This window comes from Dryobates pubescens, chromosome 7, assembly GCF_014839835.1.
Source record: "Dryobates pubescens isolate bDryPub1 chromosome 7, bDryPub1.pri, whole genome shotgun sequence".
NCBI lineage: Eukaryota > Metazoa > Chordata > Aves > Piciformes > Picidae > Dryobates > Dryobates pubescens.
Window position 1 is genome coordinate 17261924 of NC_071618.1, and position 14225 is coordinate 17276148.

The window sequence follows — 14225 nt, forward strand, 5'->3', positions numbered from 1 at the left end:
AGATATGGAACCCTTCAGTTTCATACTCAGGGATGATCTTGCACTTGGTTGTCACATCTGTTTCAGCACTTTCACTTGCCTGGGAATTACTTCACTGTCCCATTCCCTCCCATCCACTCCCTCTGCCCCTGTTATAGGTAATGTGAGATTTATTTCTGTTTTATTCCAGTAGTGTTGTGAAAGCAGTGAGTTGCTTCCCTTGCAGGCCAGACAGGATGACCTCTGCTTGGGGCATTCATCAGATTAGTTCAGGAAGAGGCAGCTGTGCTGTGGGACTGCTGCTGCCCCCTCCAGGCTATCGGGTATGCCTGGCATCTTCATAAAACATTTTGAGTTGGAAGGGACATTTAAAGGTCACCCTGTCCAACCACCCTGCAGTGAGCAGGAACATCTTTCACTAGATCAGGTTGCTAAGAGCCCTCTCCACTCTCACCTTAATTGTTTACAAGGATTGTGTAGGGAAGCATAGAGGGATTGAAATCAGCCTTGCTAAGAAGGACTTGGGGGTACTGGTAGGTGAAAAGCTGGACATGAGCTGGCAGTGTGTTCTTGCAGCCCAGAAGTCCAGTTATATCCTATGCTGCATCAAAATAAGTGTGACCAGCAGGTCAAAGGAGGTGATTCTTCCCCTCTGCTCTGATGAGGCCTTATCTGGATTTGGTGGAGGAGACAGAATCAAGTCTCAGAATCAAGTGGAACCCTAAACCTAGGGTAGAGGCATTTCATAGTAACATTTGCTGGTTTTACTGTAGGAGCACTGGAGTCCTTCATAGGCTATGGTTTCTTAGCTGTCTGTGTGTCCTGATCAAGAAATAGCTGTCTTTCATTACAGATGGAGCAAAGACTGCTGTGGGATGGAAAGTGGAACAAGAGAAATTATAGATACAGGGAGGCCTTGAGTCACATCCAGGAGAAAATCCTGGCCTTGGTGTGCTCTGAGGAGCAAGCAACCCAGTTATGAATGTTTGCTTCTCTCTTCTGAAGCTATTGACAATATTCAAACTATTGAGCCCATGTCCACTTCTAAGCAGGAAGTCCTGGCTGAGGATGCTGGAAGGAAACATCTTTTTGGCTTTAGTGCAGCTAAAATAGTCACCTGCTAATTGTTACCCTAGCAAAGAAGTTTAGTTGAAGGATTGGGACTGTAAATTCTCTTTAGAATGTAAAGAAATCCATATTAAACACAGGTACTCTCCACTTATGGTGAGCACTTGTAATACTGGTATAGGTCATACAAAGATTTTGGGCAAAGAGTAAAGTAAGGAGAGTAAAAATGTCTCCATTGTAACTGATGATTGCTTTTCATGCACATATTTATTATTCTCCCTCTTCTCAAACCTTGGAAATTATCCTTTGGGAGCTCTGCTCCAACTTGTCACACTGCTTTCTTGTACATAAGCATCTCTCTAAGGTACTAATTTACCAAACTGATTATCGTATCACAGTTGGAAATTCACAGACTATGTATAGCAATGTCATTTGTTGCTGTGTTGAGATTAGCATAGAAACATGGAAAATAAACATCCATAGTATGCACCTTTATTTCTGGAGATGTGGTTAAATGGAAAAGTGATATTCCCTCATCTCATAAATGAGGGTGAAGGCTGAGGTCACAGCAGAATGTTGATAAACCTTTGTAATCATTTGTCTTCGTTATCTTAGGCTTAGAGACAGGTTCTGCTTTTTACTTTATCCTCATTCAGGCCTTTGAAGGAATCTGGATGCTAATTTACCAGCACTTTGTAGTGTTCATTAATTTTTGTAGTAAATACAAACTTGAATTTGCAAGGATAAATGAATTGGATGAGATCATCCTTAATGGAGAACTTCAAATTCTCATAACTCTTACATTTTAGAACCTTTTTCATTTCCTGGAAAGTTAAAACCTTACTTGCAACAACTCTGTATTCAAACACCAAGATGTTTTGTGATTGGTAAGAAGTATTAGTGATGCATGCAGAAACCTCCTAACAAAAATGGAAATGGAATCCATCTCATGACTCACTGTCTCATGTTGTAAAACCAAAGGCTGCTTATGGGAGGCTCATTATTTATGCTTTTTTTTAAGACTTAACTCCTAGAAGTTCATTGAGGTTTGGGATAAACACTAAAGCAGTTTAAGCTGTGGAGTAGTAGGTTGAGACAGAAAGCAGCCAAAAAAGGTGTCAGAATTTATTTGACTGAACAGTTACATTATTCCTTTCTGTGGTCAGTTCTCCATTTTTGATGTGCTTTGGAGTTAATTATTTTGTCGTAGCAAGAGATTAAAACACTAAGGCAGGAGCACGGGAGGCAAAGAATAGTTAAAGAATTGAAACAGGGCCTGTGCAATTACATTGGAAGGAAAAAATGTTAAACATAAGACATGAAGTGCGCAAGCTGGTTTCATTAGCTCATATAATGGCTTTGTTTAAAGAGTGGACAGGTATAATTTTACTCCCCCGTAAGAGTAAAATAACATGATCCCATTGAATTGGAGAGAAGTACAGAAATTGTATTCAAAAATATACAGAAAAAATACCGAACACATGAATCCTAACACCTAATACATATTCCAAAAGAATACAGGATACATGAAAACCTCCCTAAAACCTTTCCCTGTTGTCATATAGTTGATCTAATTATCTCGAGCACAGCATAGCTTCCAGGACAAGATGTAAGCAGGTGAAGACGTTTATTATGTTAGACAGCAAAGTTGTATAGTCTTTTTGAAAGCATAGGTGTCACATCTTAATTGGCCATTTTCTACTGGCATGCATGTAATTAAGGCACACAATAGGTCAAAATACCAAAACAATGTTTTAACACATCCAACCAAATTCTGCCTAGTTTCTCTCTTTCAGTTACAAGGTGTTTATATTCCTCTCTGAGCTGTAGGCCAAACATAATCTTCTCTAATTTGACCAAAGGCAAATCTTCCCCTACATTTCCCCTACATTTCCCCAACCTGATTAACCCAAAAGCCCCACTGCTCCTTCCCGACCATTGCCTCCCTTCCATTAGGCCTAAACAGGCCAAAATTATGCAGGACAAATTAGTCAGGTCTCTACAGGCCATAAACAGACCTGCTCCCCCACGTTACCAGATAAGGACTGCCTCTGGAAAGCTGAAAGGAGGGAGAAAAGATAAAAACTAACTCTGCAGCCAATTTTATAGGGATGCAGCCATTAAGGGAATGAAATACAAAAGGTTATGCTTTCTGGGGTGTATCCTGGGACTGTCTAGTCTCCCTGGAAGACTTCTTTGTGATGTAAGACCTCCTAGGGTCTTAAACCCAGGACGTATCATTAAAATACACTTTTCTTCAGAAAGGATGCTTGCTGGTAAATGTATGGAAAATTTATAGATAGAAATTCAAGCAGATCTTTGTGCTGAAAACAGGTGACAAATTTAAAACATAAGGTCTAACTACAGGTGCTTTTCAGGAAGGTGTATGGCTCTGAATAATCTTTAGTAGTATTTCCTACTGTCCTGAGTTAAGAGTCTGCTCCTACAAGCCCTCCTTCCCCCAACACTGTCAGTATAGTATTGAATATTCATCAGCAGATTCAACTCATTGATTCAACTCAGTGTCAACCCTGACACTTGCCTTTGGAGTGAATGTGTAAGTGTTGTTATTAAAGCAGTGTTTAAAGCCACAGCAGACTGACTCACTGGGATGGAATTAATTTTCTTCATAGCAGCTCATATGGTGCCCTGTTTCACAGGTACTAGAAAGGGAAACTACTAAAATAGGACTTTTTGGTAAAAATTGATTATATAAGTAAAACTGCTGGTCTGTGTCCAGTGTTCCTGTTTCCTCTTGTACAGTTTGTAATCTAGACAGATCCACTCAGCCAGAAAAATGTAAGTGAAATAACACTTACAAAAATGTAAAAAACCCCAAGAAAACAAGAAATGAAACAGTACTACTTCAAAAGCAGTTTTGGAGCAGAATGGGAAGAAAAAAATAAAATTGCCTTGTCTTCATTGCCTCTGAGTGTGAATGGCAGTCTCTTCCCTGAGAAGACAAAGTAGTGACAGACGAGCACCCTTCTTTTGGCTGAAATGCTTGCATTGTTCCTCCCAAGAGTCTCTGGGTCAAAATGAGCTGGTCTAGTGCATCTTGAGACTGACTGCGATTTGCTGGCTATGTCTGAAATAGGAAGAGGTCAGTAAGGTGACTCATGTGATGGGTCTGAGATAGACCTACACTGTGAGCCACTAGCAAGATGCCAATGAAGGGTTCTTCTGAGTGGTTCAGGTAGACCTCAAATAGCAGATAGGTCTATGTTGTAGAGTAGTAAGTTGCAGAAGGTGCTGTAAGCACCCTACTGAGCAACTTCTTTGAACATGCATTACTTGAACTCTGGTTATTATGACCTATGATTTTCTAGGATTTAACAGTTTTTCTAGAAGCTTATCAACTTTGTAGTGTAGAGGAAGTGTGATAGAAATGTGGATGTGCTGTGACTGCATTACCTGCAAGCAGCCTCTCATGGGATTTCAGATGCATGAGAGGCAAATGGCTTTACACAAGGAACGAAACAATGACTTGCTTAAATAATTAAATCTCATCTCTGGTATCCCCAGTATCCTAGTTTTATTACTGGGATCTCAGAGGAATTTTATAGTGGAGTTCTAAATGTTTTTGTCTGCTGGTTTCAATGAAGTGAGTGTTGGGATTCTCTTTATGATTTAATACCTTTGAACAGTGAGGTGCAAGAGGTGTAAGATGCTTAATTTAAAATTTTGCTTTGAACAGTACTTTGATGTATGATATTCAGGTCCTAATAGTTGTTTGGAGAGGAAGAAGTAGATGCTCAGTGCCTGAAAATGTGAAGTATTTCTTAGGAGTGAACTACTCTTGTTACAGGATAAAATTTAACTTTTTTTTTTGGTTAACTTGTTCTGCAAAACTGTTTTCAGCAGATGTAGAAGGAAGCAGGGTCTGTTGTCTGCATCTTTGAGCTATTTCAGTTTGCATCTTTGGAGCAATGTTCAGGCTGTGTATTTCCAGATGTGATTTTTGTGAGGGTTATTTTATAATCACATAGTATTTTCTACTGATTAACTTATTTATTAGCCTATGCAAATATTTGATATTTACCCTTGTTTTTCATAGCACATGCTAAACTTCATTTAATATAATTCAGAAATACTATGATTTTACAAGTTATTAACAAGGGAAGTATTTATTAACTTGTAAAGGGATATTCTGATTTGCAAAGAGAGAGCATAATTAACAACATTAGCAAGAACTGATAGTGTAAAATTAATAACTTGGGTTTTTTTTGTCTTCTATCAGGAATCTCATTCAAAACAAAATTCTTTCAGTTGGCCAAATTTCCTGATTTTAATTTGGTCTTCAGGTAGAGTTTCCCTGTTTAGAGTAGATGCTCATAATGTGGAGGACAGCAAAGCAAATGAGGAGTTACAGGCTCTTTTGTTCAGTTTTAATACTTTTGTGTTGCTATTTTTGCATTTTTAACCATTTTGGACCTGAAGATAGTCACAGCACTTTTATTCTTGCAGTCCTTCCCTAGAGTCCTGGAGGTCTGGGGTTTTTTCTTTCTTTTTCTTTCATAATTGGGACTTTCTTCAGAGAACATTACCCATATATTATCTAAGGTTCTTGAACTGTGCCCAGATATTCTCAGGCGAAAGCTGAGCTGTACCTTCAGGATTTGCCCCTGATTATATTTGTATGTAGGGTCTGCTGTGTATAGGTGTACAGTGCTTTATAAGCTGTGACAATCTGAGGCTCTTCTGACTTTTTTAGGCACTTCGTCTCAGTAACGCAGCTATGGCAAAAACTACCACTGGTCAAATAGTAAACCTTCTGTCAAATGATGTGAACAAATTCGATCAGGTAAGAAGTATGACAAATCTTTTCAAGGGGCTTAAAAGATCTGGGGTTTGAGTTAAGAACTTTTAGTCTACACCTCATAATTGTTTCTTATAATTTATTCTAGTTGCTTCTTGAACATCATGGGAATAGAAATATTCTTTTAAAATATGGGAGGAAAATGTACTTTTCCTCTGCCTTACTATTTTCCTGCTGTTTTTTTAAGCTCAGAGGAATGCTGGTGCATGAAGATAAAATAAAATCAGTGTAATGTGCTTACACTCTGAAGGTCAGGCCCCTGTGTGTAAACTTAGTCTCATTACCTGCCTCATGCAAATGTGCTTCCTCAACTTTGTATTAACAGAGTTTAACATTTTAGTTAAGACCATAAAGCTAACTTTTGTTTCTTTACTATTTGCCTAGGTAACGATTTTCCTGCACTTCTTGTGGGCTGGACCAATACAAGCTGTAGCAGTAACAGTGCTTCTCTGGATGGAGATAGGCCCATCGTGTCTTGCAGGAATGGCAGTTCTGATTATTCTTCTTCCTATTCAGACATGCATTGGGAGGCTTTTTTCTTCCCTAAGGTAAGGTCATGTATGCTGGATTGGAGGTATTTTCTGTCCTGGGTTTGAAAATGTGCATACTGGATGCTGGTGGAGCACTGCTCTGAGATCACCTTCTGTCTGGTGAGGATTTTGCATTGTCTTTCTTTTGATGCGAGTTGCTATTTAGTGACTCAGTGTCCTATCTTCCAGGAATGCTGAAAAGAGCTGTTACACATTAGGTGTCTGGTATGTGAAAAGACTTGAGCCACTTCTGCAGATCATGGGATAGAATTATGTCACTCCTTGAGCTTTGCCTTCCTGCATTGATGCTTAGGGAGCAACGCTGTCGGTCTTCTGATAAGCTTGACTTACTGGGGTGTCCTGGTTTTGAGCCATGAGCTGCACAGGCCAAAGGGACAGAAAAGAGATTTTACTCCTTTTCAGGGAGTAAAAATAAAAATACTATACACTTACTGGAATTTTAAATGGAAATTCTGTACATACACAAAAGGCATTCAGGTATAATGAATGCATTGACAAACTGGGCCAAGCCTACCAGGCCAAAGCCTTCCAGAAACCTCCACCCTAACCAGCCTCAGCACCCCCATCTCAGGCCTACCAGGCTTCATCAGGCCTTGTGTAGCTCAAATTCCCCTGCCAGCCAAAGCCGTACTCCCCCCAGCCCCCAACAAACCGTGAGATTACATGTGTGCATTGAGGAGGAGAGAGAAGGGGAGAGGAGAAGAAAGTGCTGCTGGTTGTGTGTTCCCTTAAATAGAGGAAACATCAGGAAATGGAATAGAATAACATATTACAATATCCTGGGATGACCTGTCTGTCCCCCTGTGACTTTCTGTCTTTTGGACGATTTATTCTTTGTGGTTATCTTGAAGGTGCCTGAGCCTCAAAACCAACACATGAGGCAATACAGAAATTGCAGCAGAAAGCTCTGAAAGTTTTGTGTTCAATGATCTTGCTCTTTCTCCTCCAAAAAGATGCAGAGAGGAAAAAGGGGAAGGAACTGGGAGAGAAAGGGAGAAAAAAATGTTGGTGGGTTTTGTGCCAGCTATGGGTTTTCCAACTGTAAGGTTCTAGGCTGTGGAGATATCAAAAGAGTTTGCAGTAATTTTTTTATTATCAGAGAAATTTAATTTGTTTTTCTGTGACTTCCTCTTAAAGACTTGGCTCAAGTGGGAATATTGAATTAGATCTTCAATATTCTTGCTTCCTAACTTTCTTGTCATGCTCTACTATCTGCGCATCCTGAGTTCAAAAGTAGCTTTTGCATCTAAATATTTTTGTGTTTTACTGTGTATACATATGCTTAGTAGGATTATGCATCTTGTTTGCATTTGTATTCAGGGTAAATGGTTTCCTTCTATCTCTGGATAATTTTATTTTTATTTTTAAAGTCAGCTGCTGCTGTTTTCAAGTTGTATTTTAAGGCAAGTTTTCCAGAGAACCTGAGAACAGCATTGGTGCTGCACAGCTAGGTATAAAGAGAGAGCTGATAGTTGCAAAATGAGACTGATAGACTTCTATTTGTCACCACCATGATGATCTTCATGATGAGTTGCTATGCTCACAGGCTATTTCTCTAATAATACATAGAATACATAGAATAAACCAGGTTGGAAGAGACCTTCAAGATCATCACGTCCAACCCATCAACCAATCCAACACCACCTAAACAACTAAGCCATGGCACCAAGCACCCCATCAAGTCTTCTCCTGAACACCTCTAATGATGGCGACTCCACCACCTCCCCAGGCAGCCCATTCCAATGTGCAATCACTCTTTCTGTATAGAACTTTTTCCTAACATCCAGCCTGAACCTCCCCTGGCGCAGCCTGAGACTGTGTTCTCTTGTCCTGGTACTGGCTGCCTGGGAGAAGAGACCAACATCTGTCTGTCTACAACCTCCCTTCAGGTAGTGGTAGAGAGCAATAAGGTCTCCCCTGAGTCTCCTCTTCTCCAGGCTAAATGAGCCATTCAGTGTTCTCTGTTAATGTTATTTTTTTTTAAAAATAAACCTCTCTGTAGAGAAATTCCAATATTTTCTTATGTGTGCATTGTCACTGCATGTGCAATATGTCTGCATAGGTATAAAGTTATTTCACTTGGTTGTTTTTTAGTTTGAAGTTTTTGTGATTTTGAACTTTGACTCAATAGTCAAAATGCTTTGCACTTCACTACAGTCTTATCCATGGCAGTATTATCCATGCTTTACAGATGGGAAATGGGCACTAGGACATTAAGGGACTTGCCCAGGGTCAGACAACAAGGTGACAAATACCTGGAGAAAGCTCTTCACTGAGAGAGTCTTCATTGGAATGGGCTGCCCAGGGAGGTGGTGGTGTCACCGTCCCTGGAGGGCTTCAAGAGGGGATTGGACATGGCACTTTGTGCCATGGTCTAGTCATGAGGTCTGTGGTGACAGGTTGGACTTGATGATCTTTGAGGTCTCTTCCAACCTTGGTGATACTGTGATACAGTTTTAAAAAGTCAGTCAGTGGCAACGTAATGTTGTTTGGGATTTCCCACCATTCATTCAGCCACTTGTTTGCATGCAGTGCAAGGGAAAGAATTTGTTATCCAGAAAAGCTTTTGCTTGTCTGCGTGTGTACGGATCTTTGTATTTGTGAACAGAAATGTGCTGTGAACAGAAGGAGTTAATGGTAAAACTGAAATGGATTCCAGCTCTGTAATGATGAGTGTGTTCACACAGCAATTGCTGGGAATCTGTATGGATTTAGGGAGATCAGCATATGAAGAAGTAATTTAAGGATTAAAGCTTTTGCTAAAATCCAGGCACGCTCAGTGTGGCAGCTAATTTGTGCTATTATTCAGCATTGTGCTTGTGACCCAGTCTTGTAAAGGCAGATAGGCACACCAGTTTATGATACGGGCATTAGCTTCAGTGCTGTAGGAGTTCGCAGAAACAGCCTCGGTATCCTCTGGAATATGGTACATGCTGTATTGCCCAGTATTACTTTCACATGCACAAGTACTAGAAGTTTTACAGAATACACAGTCCCTCATACAATATTTGAGAAATAGTTCAGTTACTGGACCTATGAATATAAATAGAATGGTCTTAAGAGCTAAACCCTTCCACTGCTCAGTCCTGCAACTGCAATATTCTCATGTAAAACCCTTCTTTAAAACTGTGTAAAACTTATACATGATTAAAACCCATTAAATATGCCTCATGAAGGCAAAAAGGAAGGAATTTTTTAGCTTGCTTAATTTATAATGTTTATTAGTATCACAGAGAGGACTTTTCAGATGCTTGAAGAATTTTCAGGTCTTTTCCTATTACACTCTTAAGCATGCTACGTGAGCATGTGTTTCCTAGTCATCCTGATCTGCATGTACTCTGAATTTAGTATTTTTAAACCTGGAGAGTCGTCTTCCTCTCCTGCTAATTGTCGTCAATGTGCTGTAAGTCTATGTACTCTACAGCTACCTGAAAGAATGCTGTAATGTGGTGGTGTATGGTCTCTGTTGGTCTCTTCTCCCAAGTAAAAAGCAACAGGCCAAGTGGAGCAGGCTGCCCAGGGAAGCAGTGAAGTCACCATCCCAGGAGATATTTAAGAGATGTGTAAATGAGATGCTTAGGGACATGGTTTAGTGGTGATGGCAGTATTGCGTTTACAGTTGAACTTGATGATTCTGAAAGTTTTTTCCAACCAAAATGATTCTATGATTGTACTGTAAACCATTATATAATATTTTTGAGACTGGCTCCTGGCATATACTCCTCTACATTTTGTACATATAACTTAAAAAGAAAAGAAACCCCAAATGAAACAAAACCAACATGGAAAAATACCTTCCTGCCCCTGGCCCCAAACTATTGAACATTGTGAAGCAATTTGAAAGGCTATAGTTACTATGATAACATTTCATGAGGAAAACTGAAAAATTACTTTGTGAGAATTATAGACTTATTGATTCATACCATTTAAAAAAGACACTTCTATTAACTTTCTCATTTTGAGTCACCTTAACCTTCTGTTATCTGGAGACCAATCCTGAGAGTTAGGTCTGAAAGATGACTGTTTCAGAAGATTGAAGGTAAGAATTGTTTGCTGCTGGAGATGGGTAGCACAGGCTAACTTTTGCCTTTTGAAGTGAAGGTGTGTGTATGGAGAAGAAAGGATGAGTTCTCTCATTCTTTGAGGAATTGTTTTTCTTTTACTGTTTCCTTTTGAAAAAGGAAAAGATGATTTAGCAAAAGATAATCTTGTTCCTTGTCAGCATGGTTCTTTTAGGTTAAGCTGTCTTCCTCAGTCTTAATAAGAAGCCTTGACTATACTAGGGCTGAGTTCCTACATATCTTTTGTTAGTTTTCTTGTATAAATGTTTCTTAATACCATGCTTCAGCTATCCTAATGTTACAGAATGCTGGTGCAGAGAAATTTTTTTTAAGTGATGAGCAGGTGCCTGGAATTCTTTCTACTGAAGTGCTTTGAACATGGCTGTTTCTTCCAGAGCATCTGAGAATTCTGACAGGGGTCAGGTTAACCTGACAAAACATAGCCACACCTTCTAAAAAGCTTGTGGTTTGTTTATTGTGTTGGAGTTTTGTGGGGTTTTTTGTTTGGTTTGGTTTTGGTGTTTTTTGTTGTGTTTTTTTCCCTCTTTAAGTATGATCTCTGAATCTTAACTTTAATCAGTATATACAAAACCAAATAGTTTAGCAAGAAAAGGCATTTTTTCTCAAATTAAGGCCTCCCATAGCTCACTATGTGCTAAGTATGTTTGTCTGCATGAATGAATTCAGAATTGTAATAGGCTTTATTACCATGGTTTATACATTCATTACATGGCTTCTAACTTAAAGGCTTTTTTCCTAATTAAAACTGTGACTTTATTATTTAATTGTACGTTGTGGTGGGTTGAAAATTCCCCCCCCCCAGTATAAAATTGCCAGACCAGCTCAATTGGAAAAGCAAATGAAGCTGTATTTACAAGCAAAACTACAATCTAAAATATGAAATGCAATGAATATGTACAAAATATACAATGTTTACGTATATATACAATTTATAAACAGCACAAGAACCTCCCTGGACAAAACCAGGGGACTACTAATAGCTTCCCCACTCCCTGCTCCCCTCCCTCCCCCCTGTACATGGGACGAGAGAAAGAGCAGAGAGTTGCTGTTAGTACTTAACCACAGCAAGAATGCATTCAAGGTCAGCAAAGCCAGCAGAAGCACAAGTTAGTATCTGCCAGAGTGAGTAAGCTGAAAAGGGAGAAAGAGAGTTTACCAAACTAAGTATGTTAGTTGTCTGACCAATGGGATTATTTAGAACTTACCTTTATTTTCTCTTTTACATCCAATGGCAATTTATTTACATTCTATCACTTTCTATTCAAGATCTGTGGAAAATTTTCTAGGCACAGCCTAAAACGACCACATTTTCCAGTTTGATCATCAATGCAAATATAATGTGGGACTAAAATACGTGTATTTACCTTAGTGTCATTTGCAATTAATGCTTAAATAATATTTATTTCTTTTTAAAAATCTTGTCTTGATTAGCTCTAGCAATTATACTGTTACTAAGTCATCTTTGCTTAATCTCCACAAATGGAGGCCAGTTTCTTTAACAACATCAAAAGAGCCTTGTGGGATGACTTAATATTTTGGCATTTCAAAACCATTAAAAAAAAAATTTACTGTTTTTGGTTTTGTGGTGTTTTTTTTTTTTTTTTTTTGCTTAGTTCTGAATTTAGTATTTGCAAACTTATTTGAGTTTTTCTGTTGTTTGTTTATTTAAGGAAACACCTTTTTGTAAGGTGTGTGCTTGCACAAACTGAGATGGAATTCTGAACATTGAGGTGACTTGCAGTTTCCAGGCAGTAACTGGAACAGGGGCATACGAAGTCAGTCTACTGCATGTCAACTTTCAGATACTGTTCAGGAAGAACCTTGAATACAATTACAATTGCATGAATCCTCTTTACAAACAAAAGTAAAAACTTCATCAGTGTGAGTGTGTTGTGTTATTATAAATAATATCTTCTCCTATGAGAATCTGAGAATTTTTACTCTGTGCTATTTACAGAAGCAAGACAGCTGCCCTAACAGATGTCAGGATTAGGACCATGAATGAAGTCATAAGTGGTATGAAGATAATAAAGATGTATGCTTGGGAAAAATCATTTGCGGAACTTGTGGGTGGTTTAAGAAGGTAATCCTGGAAAGATATGGCTTGTTACATCACCTCTATCTGTTTCCATTTTTTGCATGTGTACAAGTACATTATTGTGTGCTCTAAAGTGCAGTTTACTTGAACTTATTTTGTTGGTTTTTAAAACTTTCTGTAGCATGAGTGAAGGAATGAAAATATATTCTGTGGGGGCCATAAAAAGAAAAAAAACCTACTTTGATATTTATAAATGATTTTTTTATTCCTTGTTGTGATTGTATTTAACACCAGCAGCTAATAAACTGTAGTAGTTGTAATTTAGCAGTTCTGTAGTTTAACATGTCTGTAAACTGGAAGCAAGAAACCAATATGCAGACATTTTCCTTAAGAGAAATGGATAGAATCTGACTTTCTGTCCTGAATGGTCCTGAGCATCCTCAAGTAGTACTCTGCTTTCCTTTCTGCATTTTTAAGGGTTACTCAAGACATCTGAGAAGGGGAGAGAGGAGAAAGACAACAACTTTGACATTCCCTTTCCCCCCCTTTTTTTTTTTGTTTCCAACTGGCAAGGCTATCTGAGTGTAGTACCCCAAGGCCTTTCATTTCAGAGGTCCATCACTTATTCATAAATTTGATGTTTTTTCAATTAGTGTTTGTGTTTCTACTTGACAATACAAGAGAATTTGCTGCTCAGGTAGCTGTAGGATTTCAGGTGCATATTGCTCATCATCTAATTTTCATGTTAGGGTCCCCTCTAGCACCTGAGTAGAAGGTTGTTACTCTGCTACAGACTCCCTGATTATTTTATTTTTTTAAGGAATTTATTTTCCTTTCCATCCACTTGCAGGCTTGCAAACTTGCTAATAGTCCTTGAGGTGTTTCTTCCTATGCATGTAATCCTTTCCTCCTTCAGATTATATGATCCTGCACTGATTGAATGTTCTTGATTGATTGAAAGCTTCACTCTCTTACATGGAGCCAGAGAAGAGGATGTTTTATTTAAAGCTTCCTCAATGGGTGTATTCACATCAGTAAACTTTAGATTTCCAAGTTCAACACCTCATTAGGATTAGAGGCTTCCTTTTTAATGACGGAATGAAACAAGCTCTTCCAAAATGCATCCTTAGCCCTGTTTCTTTTATCTAACTGCATGTGGAACACTGTAGTCAAAACTCTTAAATTCAGACAGATGATTTATTGCTCAGTATTTCCACAGTGACACTTGACACTTCCTAAATCAACATCTGAACTCCTTTGTTGCTTTTTTTTCCTACGGCTGTCGATATTAGTTTTCTTTTATATAAGTCTGTGCCTTAAGACAGTGTAGTGTATTACATATAGCCTGCAGGTAGGCTGTAATTTATTTGGTATTTATGGAGAGTAGTACAAAGAACTTGCTGATTATCCACAGATAGTGAGAGGATTATTAAGGATTATTAGAGGGTGGGAAAAGAGTTTCATCCAGGATTGTAGAAGTAATTGAATTAGACTCAATTCAAATAGTTTATATACAAATGTTCTTTCGCTGTGCTCTGGAGATCAGAGATTGTGAACCCCTAAGCTGAAAAAATAAGTCTTTTGAAACTCTTTGAAAGTCTGTCAATTTGGCCAATTTGGCAAGTATAGTGGGAAGGTTGCTTAACTAGCTTCCCAGTACTGCATCTGCGTCCTTCTCTCTAAGTCAG

The 14225-nt window shown here is 38.7% G+C and overlaps 1 protein-coding gene across 1 annotated transcript in view; it reads left to right on the plus strand.

Annotated features, from left to right (window-relative positions):
* ABCC4 (ATP binding cassette subfamily C member 4) overlaps positions 1-14225 on the plus strand; it is a 157115-nt gene that overhangs the window by 22082 nt on the left and 120808 nt on the right. Inside the window, exons 5-7 of the mRNA XM_054163062.1 lie at positions 5762-5851; positions 6251-6414; positions 12457-12582. Coding sequence (XP_054019037.1) covers positions 5762-5851; positions 6251-6414; positions 12457-12582 — 380 coding nt within the window. The remainder of the gene's footprint in view (positions 1-5761; positions 5852-6250; positions 6415-12456; positions 12583-14225) is intronic.